The sequence below is a fragment of the Centruroides vittatus genome, unplaced genomic scaffold (genome assembly GCF_030686945.1).
Source record: "Centruroides vittatus isolate TY-2023 unplaced genomic scaffold, ASM3068694v2 scaffold_944, whole genome shotgun sequence".
In the NCBI taxonomy this organism is placed as follows: domain Eukaryota; kingdom Metazoa; phylum Arthropoda; class Arachnida; order Scorpiones; family Buthidae; genus Centruroides; species Centruroides vittatus.
In genome coordinates, this window is record NW_027122722.1 from 1,205,048 (window position 1) to 1,224,705 (window position 19,658).

At 32.4% G+C, this 19,658-nt stretch overlaps 2 protein-coding genes across 2 annotated transcripts in view; both read right to left on the reverse strand.

The window, feature by feature from the left end:
* Positions 1 to 1,208: 1,208 nt before the first annotated feature.
* LOC136990552 (adult-specific rigid cuticular protein 15.7-like) lies at positions 1,209 to 2,588 on the reverse strand. Its single transcript, XM_067288954.1, has 3 exons — positions 2,049 to 2,588; positions 1,878 to 1,976; positions 1,209 to 1,797 (listed from the first exon to the last, which is right to left on the reverse strand). Exons 1-3 carry the CDS (start codon positions 2,055 to 2,057, stop codon positions 1,405 to 1,407), a joined length of 501 nt encoding a protein of 166 aa, XP_067145055.1. The 5' UTR covers positions 2,058 to 2,588; the 3' UTR covers positions 1,209 to 1,404.
* A 3,858-nt stretch (positions 2,589 to 6,446) lies between these two features.
* Positions 6,447 to 19,658, reverse strand: part of LOC136990480 (uncharacterized) — a 46,421-nt gene continuing 33,209 nt past the window's right edge. Inside the window, exons 4-6 of the mRNA XM_067288864.1 lie at positions 7,982 to 8,205; positions 7,833 to 7,911; positions 6,447 to 6,895 (exon numbers count right to left, since the gene is read on the reverse strand). Of these exons, the coding sequence (XP_067144965.1) occupies positions 6,686 to 6,895; positions 7,833 to 7,911; positions 7,982 to 8,205 (513 nt within the window). The 3' untranslated portion in view covers positions 6,447 to 6,685. The remainder of the gene's footprint in view (positions 6,896 to 7,832; positions 7,912 to 7,981; positions 8,206 to 19,658) is intronic.

Below are 19,658 nucleotides of genomic sequence, written 5' to 3' on the forward strand. Positions count from 1 at the left end.
GAACGAGTATACCGGGGGAACTCACCCAAAATTCACCGAACAAAAATGTTTGAAGTCAACACTGTACAGTACATGGGGTTCCCTATTCAAATTTGCCTGAGCCTCACGAATTTATAACGGGCCCTTTCGACGTGTCACGCCTATTAAAATAAATTTATTCTTACAAAACATCTTTATAAAATTCTTCTTCAATAATAACAGCGAATAAACATGAAACAATAAAGCAAATATTAGGAGGAATAATTATGTCGTTTAGTTTCCTCCCTACAGATTCTATGGTTATACGTATCTTTTATAACTTCAAGATGCTCATTTTATACAATGAAGATGATTAAACAGAGACTGTTGATCTCGATTGTGCGCGTAACGGAAAATGTCCAGTACTTTTTTATTTTTAGTAGAAAATCTATATCTGAATGGTAGACATATTTTATTGTATAAAACTGATCGGCAATACATAAATTATTTTCATTAACCTTATGAACAGAAGTAAATCGGATTTCAGATGGCGATTCCATCGAAAATCGAGAATGCAATAATTGTAAATTAGATGCAATAATTAATTTTTGATGAAATTGTCTAGTTAATTATCGTAATTTAATCATTGGTTAATTTCTTTCTAATAAATTAAGATTCATACAGTTCATCGCAGTTCCTAATTTTGATGAATGGAAAAATTATTCCATTAGAAACCATTAATGGAAGTAAAATCACGACTTCCTCTTTGAACAAAGGCATTTTGTTCACAGTTCAGTTCAGTTTATGCTATATTAGAAATGACTAATGCAATTTAAACTGTAAAGTTCGGGCTGTTCTAAGATTTTAAAGAAAAATAGATTCGGCACCAATTAAAAAATTGATTTAAAGAATGATTTTTAATGACTATTCATTTCTCTTTTCAACAATGTTCATAAAATTAAAATGTCAACGTAATGCTAATTAGTAGTCTTCCTTTACTGTTTTTAGTATCGATATTCTTTCAATATTTTCCGAAAACCCGGTAGCATTTAGGAATGTCAATATAAAACTGTGATTTATGGCGGATCTTTAGTCAGTCGATTCATTTATCATTTCGGAGTTTTAGGATAAAAAATTTTCCTCTGTTAAATAAAATAAACAATTACTATTATTAATATTGATTTTACAAATCGTCAAGTTGGAAATGATTCGCGTAGGAATACATCCAGGAAAATGTTCGAGAAACCAAATAAATAGCAAAAACAAATTTTATTATATATTTGTATTTTCGCGTCCGCTGTACATAATGCTTCGTGTTTCTATAATACATAAATACATTAACATAGAAGAAAGAGCTGAAGAAAGGGAAGAGCCAGTCGCAACACCGACGAATCCAAAAGCAGAGGCGTGGAAAGACTTAGAAAGAAAGATAGCTGCGAATTTCATTTAACCGTGGATGAGTCCTTTGTAGCCCAAACCAGCGTGAGCTCCTACTACTCCTGCGTGGAAGGGGGCGGCGGCAACTGCAACGGGGGCAGCGGCAACTGCAACGGGTGCGTGAGCCACGACGGCGGGACTTCCGGAGATGGGTCCGGTGTAGGGGGAGGCGACGGCGGCGGCTGCTGGAGCGCTCAAGGCGGTGCCAGGTTCGTTAGTCTTGACCACTGCGCGGAAGCCCAATCCGTCGGCGACGTATTCGACTCTTCTGGCACGTCCATCGATGTCACCGATGACGTAAGATCCTCTCTTGTTGCCCCAGCCGTCGCCTACTTCGCTACGTCCATTGGTGGCACCGACTCCATTGACGATTTGGTAGTTGAAGGCGTAGTTACCGAAATCCTGTCGATAAACAACAGATTAAGTTGACGTTTCCCATTGAATGCTGACGGGAGGGTTAGAATTTACAGTAGCCTACTTACGTCTTGTCTTCGGGAGCTGACGCTGTGTCCTCCGATGTGGGGACCACCGGCGATGATGCCGGCGGAGGCAACGGCTACGAGAACGACGAAGCAAGCGACCTAAAACCAAAATGAAATCAATTTTAAGCACCCGAATGATTTCGTCTGTAATCTTGACACCTGGATACTTACTCGGAACATGTTTCTGCTTTGTGATGGATCAAGGGATCGTTGTTTCACCTTTTATACTTTTGTGATGCAATAACCGAAGTCGGATACCGGTGTAGTCGACCTTGGTGATCGACAGATGACGAAGGTCGTCTTGTTCGATAGGTTTGGGTGGAGCACCCTTCTTTCCCACAGACCGATATCCGTTATCGACCTCGATTAATTCGAATATTTGAATAAAAAAAGTAGTTTCGCTCTATTTTTATTCATTAACGGTAAAGATTTGAATTACTAGTTTTACCGTCCTCAGTGCTCCCCGTAGATGCGTAACAGCTTTTTTCGTAAACCGAATAAACTCGTTCGGTTCAAACTTGTCTTTCTTGTCGTTGTTCTACATTTCTATTTGCGGATTTGCCCGATCCAAAAATATGCATTTATTATCGAGACAAATGCTTGATTTGTGATTTAGCCTTGAATTACGATTAGTCCTCGACTTTTGCTAGTATTTACGTAACAGTAAGAATGGCGTCGACACCGAAATATAACGTCAATATTCTTGTTACGGCTTTTACGCTGCTGCAAACGCATTCTTGTAAGATATTTTTCGTTTTGAACTTGTAGTTTCTTTGTACAATATATTATTTGCAATGGAGGCGTTCAGAATCGAAGATTTGCAACTTAGATACGATTCTTCCATTCTAACGAGTTCCTCCATCGTAAAGAATATATTCTGTTTTACAGTTTCTCGCGACTTATCGTGTTTGCAGGAGTTTCTTGCTTTTTATGTCATAGTTTTATAACTGTCCTGATTTTAAACTTTATAATTATCCTCAGACTTGTGATTTTTATTATTATTATTATTATTTGTAAGCACTGGAAATGTTAATCTTACTCCTAAATTTCTTCAGAGTTCAGTCGATTCTCGGAATCCTTTGTATGCCTTTGTGACTATCATCGAATGTAAATTCATAAGAATCGTCATTTATAATGTGCATATTGTGTGATTAATATACTTATTAATACCAGATGGGGAAAAAGCCAGACAAATTTGAAAACAATTATTTGTATACAACTTATAAATGTACAGTACAGTGAATTCCAAATAAAAATACTTTATATAACAGAAAAAGAGATTCGATTTTCTTACAATATACTGTACAAGAATGGAATCATTTGCTAATTCGATTCGTTATTGTAGATTTATAGTTCCATAGAGTACATCACTGATTATCTGGCAACTGACGGGTCCGACAACTCCTTTAATTGAGGCAAAATTAGGAGACTACCCTCGAAATTTTTCCGATTTCAAACTAGACGATTAGTAAACCGGATGGCATTGTATATGACGCACACGTTTTGCGAATGTGCTGAATACATTTTAAGTAGAAAATCACTCGTGAAAATGTTCTTGTACAGTACATTAAACTTGAACATATATGGTGTTTAATTGCTTAAATTTTTTTTTCAGTTTTTTCGAGAATATGTAGTTTTAACAAGATGCAAATTGATCCCAATATTTAGTTTTTATTTTTCTTTGCATTTTTACAAGGGATATTTCATCCATAGCGTTTTAGAGACACGAAATGAGTATAATAAAAGGGGCAGAGGCGTATTATTATTATTATTATTATTTTGTTGATCCGGTAAAATGAATAATTCGACTAACCAACAATAATTCGCTAAATAAAACATTTCGATAGAATTCTTTTGATAAGAGATCAGTTTGTACGGGTCGTAAAACAGCTTTCAAAGTTAAAATTAAATTTATTCGAAACAGAATTAAAATAAACACTTTAGTAGGGGAAGGTGGTACAAGATGGGGCCATGGAGTAAGAGGGGGACGTCCGTTTATTCGTGGTTAACGCGCTTTCATCTAGCTGTTATATGGGGAACTAGATGTCAACTTCAAAAGGGTTCACGGGACGAGAGAACGTCCGAATCGCTCTCTTTGTTTGGAAGTAAGACTGTTTTCCATGTTTCAGCAATACTTCATCTAATTTTACGCCCGTTACAAAGTTTCTACAAAATAAGTATTATTGTAAACTTTTACATTAATTACTTTTTAGATGAAGATGTTATGGTATTCGAAGTAACCTTTAAGACTGAAATTGTTTAGTTTTGAAATAAAGTTGACCCGTGTTTGCAGTCAGTATGAAAAGTGCACGTTGGGACAAAATGAGGTACCTCATCTTGCCCCCACCATCTTGGTTGGCCATGAATTCTGCTGCTGGCTAGAGGCACTGCAATATAGTGCAGTGAACTAGTTTTAAATTCGTTGTCATTAATAACTCTATATCACCTTTTCGAATATATAAAATAATAATTTTAAAAATGATCTTTTTATAGGAAATGAAATATTCCACTTTTAAATCATATCTAACTGTAATAAATTTATACAGTATATACGGTATTACTTTATTATTTATGTTTTTACGTTTTATTTTATTTATGAAAACATTTTTTAAATTTAAATACTATCTTAACAAGAAATAAAATGTGAGATAACAATCGAAATAAAAATTTTTTCCACGAAAAAAAATATCGTCTGCTTACAAAATAGCGAAACTGAGCATGCGCGAAGTGACAGTATCGTCTGGTAAAGTAAATACGAGTAAGTTCAAACTTTTATATTTATTTATTCGGAAAATAATAATAAATGTAGCCGTTGTGATAAACGGGCACACTTTTCTTGTGCCCATATTGAAGAAAACGACAGTTTAACCATTTTAATTTGTCCTTGTTGTGTATAAAAATAATATCCCCATCTTACCCCGTGGGTGGGGCAAGATGGTGCATTTACATATAATTTTAAAATATTAAATTTTCTTGTTTTTAAAAACGTTTCACAAAAATTAAATTTTGTATTATATATTACCAAATGTAGTTGCTGATAAAAAAAATTATTGTTTTCATTAAAGTGGTTGCCATTTTATGACTTTTCAAACCTTAACGTCCTCACGCTGCCCCACCTTCCTCTATTTACTTAAGACATTTAGGCATATGTTTAAATTTGTTCTATTCTACAAAAAACAATTTTAATGTATTTAAAAAAAACCTTTTCATTGGTCATGTTTTTCGAAGTTGGGATACGGGATGCAAATTGAGAAAACAAGATATTGAGGTTAAATAATGTCTAATTTTAAAATAAATTTCACTGTTAATTTGTGAAAGATTATTGTCTCGATATAACAAACGCAGATAAAGACACACATTGTAAATAATATAAATGTGGAGTTTTAGAAATGTTTGTTCTCGTTATCAACTGATTATTAGTGCTATATTTAAGAAACTAACCAAAGTTCAGACAGATTGTATACTATATTTGTATGTTTTTACATCCCGTAATAAGTTACAAAACTACATTTCTTCAGTTCTCAACAGTTGAAACAATTTTTAAAATTATTAATCACATTCATTTTTACACAAATAAAAGTTGTAAACAATATATTAGAGCTTATACACGAGCAACCATTTTTAAAAATTTGATTACAGTAAAATTCTATCATTGAAAATTACTATATAATAAACTAATTTAGTTAATGATGGCTTAAATATTTGGTTGCTTGTGTATGATAAGCCCTAATATATTGTTTTGTTTACGTAAAAATGAATGTGATAAGTAATATTAATGTAAGGGAAAAAAGCAGAGTTAATAATAGTTTAATAATTCGTTTGAAAGAGATTATTGAGATTTAACGAATTCTGACATTTATATTAAAATTTACGAGTTCGTAGTTTATAAAATATCTAATTATAAAATCTGTCTTACAACAGTCTATTGTAGGACAAATCTAAAACGTTTTTGATTCTCCTTCAATATTAATAACTTTATTTTCCAAATTGTCTCTATTAAACCCGTTTTGTAATAACGCTGAATTAAGGCGAATGTCACCTGTGTTCTCTTCAAACTATAAAATTAAATGTGTACTTTGAATTTATGTTGCTATTTCGTTTAATATAATATTAGATACATAAAAAATTTTTGTGACTCATTGCATACCAGTAAGCATTACACTTCTAATCATAGCTCTGAAGGTGAGGCTTATCAGCACGAAACTGATATTTATTATCTATAACATATTAAAGCCAACGAGTAAAACATATTTTTCTTAATATAAATCACTTTGTTTAGATATCTATATAATAATACTTTTAAAAAAAGTCAATTTAAATTTATTAGGCTATATATCTGTTTCAGCTAGCTTCAAATTATTTTTGCATAATTTATTTTTAATCTTTATTTATAACTCGAAAAATAATAACTTTTCTATAACAAAAGAAGTCCAAGTTGTAAAATTTGCCATGCCCTTTAGCAAGTTTTGACTTTCTGAAGTCCTGATTGAGAGAATCCAATTAAGAAAAAGAAAAATTAACGGAACGGGATAATTGAATTTGTGATGATTATTTTGAATGTTTCTCTGATAGAGAGTTGAATATAAATTCAAATAAAACATTGTTATTGCAACTATTTTACTTTTTATTTGCATAAACATTTTCTTAACAAAAAGAGATAATTAAAAAGCATTTATAATATATAAAATTATCCAATTATAAAAATTTCAAAAAAAATTTATAAAAACAAATAACTTCACTTAAAAGAATACAAGTTTCATAATTAAAAGAAATTACACATTTGTCACAATAAAAGTCTTCTAAGGCAGTTAAGCGTATCGACTTTGGTTATGAGCACAATAAGGCAAATGATTATAAACTGAATTTCCATCTGGAAAAATCTGTAAACAAAGCCAACACAAGTGACTTCGACACTTCCAACAAACCATATGATTGCAGCCACCATCTTTTTGGATTGGAGAGTGACAAGAATGATTGGGACAAACTTTTCTGTTTTTAGTATCTTGTGCCAACCATACCTGAAACGAATAGAAAATATGAATGTAAATTAGTACATCTAAGTAAACCAAATTATTGTTAACATTCTAAAATACTGAACAGCTATAATAAAACTAATGAAATATGATATTTAACAATCTTAAAGTGTTAAAACTAAAAACTTGATAAATAAACGAAACTGAAGAAAATTTAGTGATTTGTTTCACTGATAAAGAGTTACTATTGAATCTGCTTTATCAAGTTTTCTAGTCAAGGTATTAATGACTAATGAGAAATCTAGAATTCAAAATCTTTTACCTGTTATAACTCCTGTTTAAAATATATGATTATATACTGAGATGATTATGTAAGCATGTGATAAAAGTTTTTCTAAAGATAAATACCATAATTTTTTCTTTTTTTAAAATTTATGCATGAGTGCAAAAATGCAGAAACTATACCACTTTTAAATCTTAATAGTACACCTGCTGATAGTCTTTATTTTGGAGAATAATATTTAGTTGTATCCTTTAATTCTGAAAATTTGTTAGAATAGTAGTAATGATATTTGCAATTTTCATCCACAAAGCCTATCAACTTCGATAATCAATGGGAAAGGATAAAAGATATTTTATAAATTATGTAAATTTCCTTTTATACATAGATAGATATTACATTTCATTTATCCTATTCATATCTTACATATCAAACAATTGTTTTATTTTTTTATTTTTTATACCTTATTTAGTTCCAATATCATTACAGTTGTCCAGTTTATTCTATAAATTTGGTTTTGTTTTGCATGTTACGTATCAGTTTTTTCTAATAAGAATTTTTACAGATAATAGACAATTAATTCTCATTTAAAAAGATCTGTTAATCCTTTCTTCAAACCAAGATTGGAAATTACAACTTTTCATATTGAGATCTATTAATTGTATTAACTGTATTTTTCTATACTTTTATATTTTGACTCACCTTTAAGGAATAATCTATGTCTTTCTTTATTTCTTTAGCCATTTTGCATGACATACCTGGATGCACTTTATATCCACATCTATTATCAAAATTATCTATTAATATCAGAAAATATTTTCTGTACTGATTTTAAATTGGAAAATACTTACAGAGAACAGATGACAACAGCACATAGTGGACAGGTCCATAATGAATCTTTTTCAGAGTCCGGAATTCTGTAAATCATTTTACAGTCTGGGCCGGGACAATATCTCACCTTATCACAATTCATAATGTATTCTTTAAGCGAAGAATCCAATAACCTTCTCAATTCTTCTTCGTTGTTATCTAATATGCTCTGAATGTCATCTATAACTAATTCCTTTCCACAGTTCTGTAAAAAGTGTTTTGGGTCACTTTTACTTCATGTACTGATACCAGAATTATAAAATTATTTTAATTGAAACTGATTATTATTAAATAATAAATTTTATTGATAATATTTGAAAATACTACTAATGAAAGTATTTAAATCATTAAATATTTCCTATGAGACAATAAAAACAATACAGTAAAACTTCAATTTATGAGCATACCCCAATTCCTGAAAACCTTTCATAAATTGAAGTTTTATTTATAAATGGATGAATTTTGCATTATTTCTTATTAGGATCAAACTCTGTAACTCATTCTCCTACGACTTAGTCAATCTACCAATCTTTCCAAAATAACATTAATGTTAATACATAGCCTACATATTTTAAGTTTGAATTGTTGGCTGACAGGTACAGTTGTACTAGAGCTATCTGAAGCACCACTCCAAAACTTTTTTGAATGCTAGAACGTTTTTTATTTATAACTACATCTCTGCAGGTAACTATGTACAGGTACAGTACTATACAGTACATAAAATGTAGATTAGATTATCCAGTGATATAAAAGGAACAAAATAAAAAGAACAAATGCAAAATGAAAGAAGCAAATACCTATCAAATATTTAATGACAAAAAAATACTCTAACAGTTAGTTAAGAAAACAAGTAAAATAAAATTGTTTTTGGTAGATGTTCACCTAGGTAGCCTCAATGCGGTATCGTGTTTAACAATTTATCCCACCAGCTTCGAGTAGCCCACTTGACTGTTCGTGTAGTACTTGATGTTATATAGTTTTGGAGGAATGTGGGGACTCGACCCCAGGGTCTCCTAGAGCGGTAGGCTGCCACCTTTACCGCTCGGCCATCCGGCCGTCAGAGGATAGTGGGTAGACTGATACATGTTAAAAACTGATCTGCGGAGACGAATATCACGCGAAGGGTCAACAATTGTGCGGGCGGTGTGATTTATGTAAAATATACGAAATTAAACATCGATTTCGCTAAAATAAATAGTGAAAACGACCGTCGCTCCGTTAACGAAGGTGCCGCCATTGGGGCTACCTAGGTGAACATTTATCTTGTTTTTTAATTAATGAAATTACCTTCACCAATAGAAGAATCTATAATACAAAGTTCACAACTAGGACATCGCTCGACTTTGTTCTATCGCGACTTCTTCGTCGCGATAGAATTCAGGCGGAGTCGGATAGAAAAAAGCGATCTCTGCACTTACTAGGTACAGAAGAGGCGATCCGTGTATGTACGTACCTGACGGACGCGGACAGGCGAACTTTGCACTTGCCGCCATAAAAGAGAGGCTATCCTTGTACCTGCAGACCACGGGAGACACGATCCTTGCATTGACAAGGTACGGAGAGACGATCCAAAAACAAAGCAATCGCCATCGATTGCTTTGTTGTGTTGCTGTTTTTATTTTTGACCACTAGGCCTAAATTCCGTTAGGCATGTTCAGTGACATCAGAGCCCGGACATGTCACTTTAATACCTCTGTATATCGAAAACGAAGTCGTGGACTCCTATTATTCAAAATTTAAATGAACCCTCATTACATTTTTGGATTCCTCATCGTAATTAATGAAAAATGGCAAAGTTATAACAAAATCGGCCCATTAAATTTTTAGAGCGAACTCGATTCTATAATCCATAGAGGACGTGCTAACGACTGTGGAACATCGCACGACAAAGTCTCGCGATAGGTGCGATATCGCTTTGTCGCGCGCGCTCGTATCTCGAAAACAAAGTCATGGATCCTATTTATTATTATATTTTTGGATTCATCGTTGCAATTAATTGAAAATGGTAAAGTTTAATCAAAATCGATCGAATGGATTTTGAGAACGAACACATTTCTGTAAGCCACATTAGAAGCTAACGCTCCGCCTCAAAAATGTTCAATCACACGAAAATGGCTAGTAAGGAAATTTGCATACACGAATAAAGTAAAACACAGTACACGGAGGAAAGGCAAGTAAACGGAACCACCCGTTTATATTTTTTACGAAAAACCGAGCTTTAGACCAAAGAGCCTACAAAGAACATCTGTTATTTCGAAACGTTTCCGACACTATTTGATGGGTTAAATTACGTGTCGGCTCGAATTAACGAAATATTCATCCGTTCCCCAAAAAAGTCAGTCAAAAACTCGAAAAACTGCTGGTTGTAAAACAATTTTTGCGTTTTTGGATGTGTAAAATGTCTGTCAATAAGCGCATTGCGCTAAAAGTAGGTTATCTACATGCACTTAGAAGTAGGAAGGGCAACAGATGCCATGTGACTTTGACATCACTGCCTCTCGCTCTCTCTCCTGCAGAAGAACTTAATTGCGTTACTCGTATGTCCGTATACATCCGACAAAACAACTGGCTTACGTGTATTTATTGTGATCACATATGCGGTGATTAATCATTAACAGGACAATTATACTGATGATAAGCATTTACACAAAAATTGAGGAAAAAGTTCTTAAAGAAGACAGACTTTCTTTATTAAGCTACCTGGTAGCTTAATAAAGAAAGTCTTATCATCAGTATAATTATGCTGTTAATGATTAATGTCCACGTTGACAAAATATATAATAAGAAATTAAATAAGGACAGTAAGGCAATAATAATTATTACATGTGCGGTGAGGTTATAGTAGTTCTTCAAAGTTTTTTATTATTATAAAACCGTAATTTTTTACTTTATTCAGGATATTTTTTAATTTATTATATTGCTAGGTAGAGAAACTGCTTACACATAAACATAGAACAATTTATGGGTTTGATATAATACATGATTTCCATCAATTATTCGTTATCAATTGTAATGTAAATTAATAACGAAATAACAATCTTCCACCATGTCCATGACGTAGTTCAACGAACACAACTTTCAATTGTGACGAGTGTTTCCTGTCTGCTGATGAATCTCTTTCTCTTCACTCATTTATAAATTGAGCTTCGTAACGCACTCTTTTTTCCAGCACGTATGATCGTGTCGTCAGAAAAGCTCACTCATTTCTACGTATGAGTCATTTTTGGACAAGCGCGACCGTACAACTCGGTCTCGCAAGAAACAAATTTTAGTCAGACCATAGCCACTTGAAAACTGGACGCACTCGTTATATGTATTGATATATTTCATGCCATTGATTTTGAACGGACTGTTGGTTTGAGACTCGGCATATTGGCCATTCTATGCGGACAACGCGTTAACACCAATACTTAAAACATCATTCCGTAGTGTATGGCATCAGGGTGAGAACTTTCTAATTTCACTTTTAAAACACAGGATGCCCCTGCGTCTTGGCAAATAAAATGGAGTAACATTTTGGCTTAGACAAGACTTTACTTCCATTTTACTGTAAGTTTTTGCGACTATTGCTCGTAATATTTTTCTACTGCAAATTTCCCTAGGACTGCTTTAATTTTCCCCCAACTTCATTCGCGCGTTCATATATATTCTGCATCTCTGGCTCCACAGATTAGTAATTTTCATGCAAACTATATTAATTTTACAATTTCTGGCGTAATTACAATATTCTTAATATATGTAAATCTCACAATATATTTTTCAACTTCTAAGTAATTTCACAATTTTTCTAATTTCTCACTTTATCATACCTAGGAGTCCTAGGCTAGGACTACTTCTGTACGGGGTAAAGAAATCATTGAAGTAATGACCTTTGACTATTCCCTTATCTAGTTCCGATGATTTTGCAGAAAATGATTTTGAAACTTTGTTTTGCCTGTGTGGTCTTTTTATAGGTCAGCAATAAAAATTATTTTTTAGCACAAAAAATTTAAGCACTTTTAAGGATTTTTATAAGATCTTGCAATATTGAATGTATAGCCATATAATTGGAATTCATGCAGATTTCACACTCGTGTTTTTATCTCGGAAATACAAAATGTACGCTATTCATTGTATCCAGTATTTTGTCTTGTAAACGAAGAAGCGATTAAAAGCGAACAGCTCATTTTATTGAACTTTTGTACATTGAACTATAACAGGGATTAGCCTGTATATAGTCTGTCGTAAGATTAACAAGTCCACGTGCACTATGCACTATGATATGGGAAGATTGAAAAATTTTTTTGGAAGTTTTTTCATGTACAGTACTATACACCCATCTGTAGGTTGACGATCGGGATAAATTAAAACAAAACATAGACAACAAATATAACATAAACAAATTTCATATACAGTATAGTCAGTGGCGTAGCGTAGTGGGGGCGGCAGGGGCGGCCCGCCCCGGGCGGCACTTTTAGGGGGCGGCATTTTTTCACAATAAATAATAATAATATTTTGTAAAAATTTGAACCATTTCATTTCATATTTTTATCGCACCTACGATTCGGACCGATCGAAATGAGCACGGAATTTTTCATTACTTATTCTGTGACGAAACTGGGGAAGCCCCTTTCTTTAAATGAATGTACAGGTATAATAATGACATCTTGTTCATTGTAGCAACTGACAACACCGTCTGTACTGACTTGTAGGGATTCCCCGTATTTTATTTAAGGGGGCGAAATTTTAAGGGGGCGGCGAAATTCTTTTCCGCCCCGGGCGGCTGACACCCACGCTACGCCACTGAGTATAGTATATATATGAAGTTTCCTCTGTCTATATCATCTTTCTCTTTTTATCTAGTGGGTAACAAATTTCAGGACACTTAAAAACCATTATATATACATATAGAGAGAATTATACACTTACGTATAAAATGTCACTTATACAAAAAACAAAAATACCTAGACAGAACTAAATTCCATACTTTTGCTAGGTCCAGAACACGATGCCGTTAAATTACGTTGAAGATCCTTCTTATGGTGTCCGCTGTCCTTTCTTACATATTTGTACCGAAAATTTCAAATCACGAATCTCTTTTATAACTAACCAGGAGACGAGGCTAGGCTTCCGTTTCCTACAGGAAATTAGGTCGGTCCCTAGACACTATTACTAAAATATTCTAGTAATCGTGTCCTAGGTATGGGCTATGGACACGTTTACTTTAGTTTACTAAAGCCGTTGAAAGCTGTTTTATTAAAATACAACTAAGCTATTTTCGCTTTAAGTTTGCCTCTGTAGCGCTAGTGCAACGAGGTTCATAGAGCTGAGGACAAAAGTTAAGACGACTACCGCCATCAATTATACGCATGTTACGAATTGTACCTCATACAAAAATCTATTTTAAACTATCGGGTAATCGGGATAATTACAATGGCAATTTTCCATATAATCTTCTATGCTGACATAAACATCTTCAGCTTTGATAGTATTGACGAATTGTAGGTTCTATTGTACAGTACGTTCTATTGTAGGTAATTTCATTTTTACGCAGTATCGAATTAACTTGATCGGTTGCCTCCGATATTTTATAGTCTCCGCGCCAATTCTGCATCGTTTCTGACTAAACATTTTTATTCGTACAAAACAAATTTAATGACGATAAGACTGAATTATAAACCTATAAAAAAACTCGTATAAGGGAATCGAAGTCGAAAACTAACACTTTTCAAACGACGGCTTAACTAATCACACTACGTCATGAACCCGTAAGAGGTTCTTCTGAGTAGGTATGAGCAGTTCCAGAAAAACTTTTATCGTGATTTTCTCGAGAATGGCGAGTCCTGTGGCTTTAGTAGAATATAAGTACAAGTAAATACAACACATCACAAAATTTCATCGAAATCGGTGATTATACATCGTCGGGTTCCCGCTTGTAAGCAAACGTTTCCGTTAAATTTAAACATTAAGAATCCAACCAGATATATAAAAACTTTGTCTTATTCATTCTTTAAATACATCCCAGTTAATAAGTATTGTTAATCGCGTTACTCCCGATTTCTTTCAATACGGATTGTGTTTTTTTTCTTTTTCTTTTTGGTATTCCACTTGGTATTAAAATCTACAGGTATTTTCGTGTTTAATAGAAAAAATCGAATAATAAAATTAAAGTTTGTTCAAATGATATAAATTTACTAAATTTTGACGATGAGTTAAAATTGTTGTTAACTAAAATTGAAATATTTTTTTTTAAATATAGTTACAACGATTTCTCGGGAATGTGCCCATTATGTAAAAACAGAATTGGGTGTATAAAAATGTAAAACTATAATTATAAGCAAGTATTACAAATTAAAATAAAATAAAACAAATAATAAATGTTTATTTTAGTTACATTTAGTGTTGAACAGCGGTGGGCAACATAGCCGATTTGAGACTGCGAGACAATTGGCCCCATAGAGTAGTGATAATTGGTTAGACACAGATTTCAAAGGTTTGTTTGCATAAATGTGTATATATGTGTGTGTTGGCGTCTATTTTGCTTAATATCTCAAAATGGGGTAAAGATTAATTAACAAAATTTGGCACGGTGGTTTATATATGAGAGGCATTAATGCTAATAAATTTTGGCAATTAAAGGTCCGCGGGTGGAGAGATAAAGAGGTCGTGTGTATCTCCAGTAGGGTCAGACTTAATGATAATTTTACAGTAATTAAAACTATAAAAAGTATTTTATAACAAAATCTCATAACAGATAGCGCCACACACAATTTTATTAAGTTATATTGTAATTAAAATTATAAAAGTTATTTTCTAAATAAGATCTCATAATGGCTGGGAAAGTTACGCAACTCGTTGCTGGATTTTTTTTAAATAACGACTTTTTCTATTCTAATAAATTTCTATACTATTTAGTCCATTTTTAATTTATTTTCAGAAGCAGCTTTTTTACGGTAAAATTCTTCAACTTTCTGGTATAACTTATTTCAGTTGGTATTGTTGTAATATATGTAATTAGATATTTTTATTATTTTTGAACTAAATATAATTCTAAGAACAAACAGTTGAAAGAGAGCGATTAGCAATGACTATTGTAGGACAAAAGAACTAAGAAAGGATTTCTATTCCAAGTAGCTATTCCTTTCTTAGTAAACAGTCGCTAGTCCAAGAAGTCGTATACCGTACTGAGTTTTTACCTTTTGCTGCATAAAACTTCACATTTCTAATAAATAAATATTTATCCAGTTGTAAATGAAAAATGTAAACATTCACTTTTAAATTAAATAATTAAAAACTACATATAAAAGTAACCGGATATATGTTAATTAATAATTAAACGATGTATCCGGGTTCTTATCGGCTCATTTTATAATAAAATTTAATTTTTTTTTTTTAAGTAAATTAATACAAGGGTGGATCAATAAATAACCAGCCTTTTTGCTTTTGGTAGTTATCCTTACATCTAAAACTTTTATTGTCATTTTCATATACATATATCATAATATCAAAATATATAAATATTGTTACTTTGTGCAAGTTTAACGTCTACTCTTTTAGCAAAAATTATATGTGAACCCAGACTGGGAGAGATCTCCCTTAAGGGAGAATTGCTGTAAAACAAATGTGGGATAAAATGAGACAATTAATGATTTATTTCAGGCAATTCCGAAAGAAAATATTTTAAGCTAAGATGATATCGTTGTTGCGAGTTACACCTGCAATTTAAGCAACTTAGAAGCCTACACGTTTTGGTATCATAAGGTGACCAACTTTTTTATAATGAAAAGGAGGGCACATAAATTGAAGGAAAGAATATTGTAAATAAAAGAAACATTTTATTGATTGCAATAATAATACACTATAATAATCTCTATTGCATGCGCAGTGGCGTAGCTATCAAAGACAATAAACAAATAATGCCGATAAAACGAAATACATAGTATCAGTGGCGCATTGAGAGAGGAGCGAAGGGGGCCTGGCACCGTCCAAAGAAAAAGGAAAGAAATAGTAAAAAGTTTTTCAAAAATCTTTTCTTAATTAATAACTTTTTCAATTTATATTGTGTCGAGTCTTCTACTTCTATACTAATGAATTAACGGTCACATAACGATGAAAATTTTATTGAATTCGTAATAAATATTATTTTAATCGTTCAACACAGCTCCCCCAAGATTAAATCCCGAGGCATCACCGCTCACGATTACGAAACCAACGAGCCCCCATCGAGCCACCGGCCACTCCACAAACGATAGCAATTCTAAAAGTTTTGTGATTTGCAATTTCAACCTCCATTTTCTCCTTTAATTTTCAGTGTGGCGTCTTACTGCTTGGCATTATAACTAAGGTTGCCATACGTCCCGTATATACGGGACTGTCACCGTATTTCACTACTCAGTCCTGTATTACTATTTGTCCCCGTTTGCTCAACCAAGTTCCTGAATGGGAAGAAATAGAACGAACTATTGCATATTTACAAGTAAGAAACATCGATATCAACACAGATTCTATTCAGCCAGTTTGTACGGTACATCTAAAAGTTTATTTAGAGAAAAATAATACCAACCTAAACTGGTTGGTATTATTTTTGGTTTTGATCTTTTTTAATCCAAATATCAAGTCAATTTCTATCTCTTTCGAATATTTAATTTTACTACTTTTGTCATTTTTAAATATTTTGTTTAAAATTTATTAAAAGTAAGGTAAAAGTTAATTATTTTAATGTGTATGTGTGCACCATACATTCAAAAGTAAATATTATTGGATATACTGTATACTGTTTTACAGAATGTATAAAATTTTTCAAAATGCCATGATGATGTAGTGTTAGTGGGTTCTTTTCACTTCTATAATATATAAAATTATAGAAGTGAAAAGGACACTTTTCCTACCTTTTCTTTACCAAAAGAGCCACCGAGAAGTGTTTGACTCCAGAATTTGACCTCTTACCGATTTGACTGGATTAAAAAACCTGTAATATGTATAAAATATTTTTATGAGTCAAACTAGAATGGAGAAGGTCTAGTGAATGATCGGCTGAAAGAATTTCCCAGAAAAATTCCAAAATTAAAAGGAGGAGCCATTCCGACCATTTTTCCAAATTTACCGAAATATTTTAGTAGTACCACAAATACATGTAAAAGACTTTTAAACATGTATTAATTCTTGAGAAATCTTCAAGAAGCAATAAAAGAAATTCTTCTGGAATATAAAAAACACAAAGAAGATAGGACAATTACAAATCTCCAAGACATTGTAGCATTTTAAAAAAATAAGGATCTGGGAAAAAATTAATTGGACATTATTACGAAATGAACAAAAATGAGTGTTGTGTTATATTAACATTTCTGTGTATTTTAGCCACTCTTACTATTGATAACAGTTTAAATTTTTATATTTATGTTAATATTAACCTTAATTTCTTTTGATAACACAGATTCCAGAATATCATTTATTTGTAAACAGTTAGAATTAGTTAAAAAGACATGTATAATAGGAGATATTATAGAAACAGACTGACATTTGCTGCTATAAGTTACATTCATTCATCTTCTGCATAGTCATAAGTTACATTCATTTGCCTATAATGCTTTGTATCAAAATAAATGTTTATATCTTCCCCACCCAGGAATAGAAGAAAATTGATGTGTAAGTTTAGTGTTACAGATAATAAGATTGAAAGTAGCTTAGAATATTTGGTTAATGTTACCTATGGTAGCAAACATGGCGGCTCATCTCTGAAACAGTGGGGATGCACATTCTAACCTAACCTAACCTATTCTAATAAATTACCCCTATTCTAATAATTTGGTTGGCAATAATTATGGTAATTTATTAGAATAGGTTAGGTTAGAACGTGCATCTTCACTGTTTCATAGACGAGCCGCCATGTTCACTACCATAGGTAACATTAACCAAATATTTAAAGGATAAAATGAAATATGTAAAAAGTCATGAGTATATTGTAAATTTATTATTTGATGAAATATACATTGAGCAGCAATTAAATTTTAAAGGTGATACTATAATTGGATGTAGTGAAAATGAACCATCAAAACTTGCAAAAAACAGCACAGGTATTTATGATATCTACCATTGTATTTAAAGATGATGATAGCATAATGCCAATATGTAATTTAACTGTTGAAAATTTAAAATATATGATCTTTACTGTGGGCACTAATAAGTAAAAAGGCCTTTTAATCAAACCCATCAAGGGTTTGGCCAGAACCACACTGAAGTGGCTGGGTGATGAAGACGGGGCTGGACATATCTTGGATAGATCACCCCCTGAAAAATTCCTGGAGATTTTTGACCTATCTGGAATTGTCCCAGGGTCTTTCAGAGTGTAGGCTGACATCTGAACTGCTTGGCCATCTGGCCATCAGTATACCAAATTACCATATAAGATGGATGGTTTATAAGCTACTATAATTTCCATTAAATTTCAAATCTGCAACATTTAAAATATATTTGTGTCAAGATCAGGAGTCTTATCTTGATCTGGCCTCTTGATTTGTTTGTTATGGTTGGTTAGGCCTAACTTTATTAATTGTTATGCTTAGTGAAACAAAAGGCAAACCAATATTTTATTGGACCTGGTTTTATGGCTTCTGAAAATGTCTATGGTAACAAAGCAGAAAGCAGCAATGGTAGCCAGCACCTTTGATCCTGGGACAGTAACCCTTTGATCAGACATCATCAGTCCGATAATTAAATTGGTTTGTCTGGTCATCAGGAATTCAAATAAAAGGGAGAGATGAAAAAAATGGTGTAATCATGTGCAAAAATGGTGTATCTTGTTTGTCTAGAAGACAAGTTGAGTTAGCAACTCACCTGTCATTCACATAAATCATCTCCAAGAATAGGAGAACAGTGAATAACTTGAATCAGGGACTTAGATCTAACATGAAATCTGATCATGGGATCACAAAGTTGGGTACTTCAAAGCATATTAAGAAATTGTATGTAAACTGTAAATGAAATGTAAATAACTTCCTTCAAGGCTATAGAAACATGTTTCTACAGAGCTGAGTGGAAGCAGATGTGATCAAAGTAGTCAGAATATAAACACTAAACCAAAGAAGTCATAAAAATATTTTGAGTGTTTTTTTCTGCTGAAATTCTGAAAAAATTCAAAAATAAAAAAAAAAGGGGATAATAAGCATTGTCTTAATAATCATATAAAATTTATAATACTACATTTCTTCAATTTCTAAGGCACATCAGCTGTAAGATGCATTACTAATTTAAAATTGAAAGTAGCAACACAAAAAATTTTTATTAAGTAAAAACAGAACTGATATCTGGAGAAACTTAGTAATCTATCCTATTTAAATTTGTAGTTGTGATTTCTTTCATTCTATAAGTGTGTAAAACTTTTTGTCCACAATATGTAGGCTAGACACATGATAATATGGAAATATGTACCATATTAAGTTTTTAAATTACTTGTAATTTAATTAGAATTAGATGTAAACAATCAGTTTTCTACCAACAACTAGAATGTACTGCTACAATCTTATTCTTACGTAGGTAAATCTCATGGTTCTGCATAGTTAGTCACATACTGTTGCTGTTGATTGCTGACAGAATCCTTGAAATTAACATAATTAACTAATATACATAAATAATCCAAAACTTCCAAAATGAAAATGCAAACTATATAATAACATGGTAATA

Bases quoted from the DNA above. Each gene is read 5' to 3' on its own strand.
- LOC136990552 (XM_067288954.1), bottom strand. The intron at 1,798-1,877 runs GTAAGTAGGCTA...GTTTATCGACAG, and splicing joins TCAGCTCCCGAAGACAAGAC to GATTTCGGTAACTACGCCTT.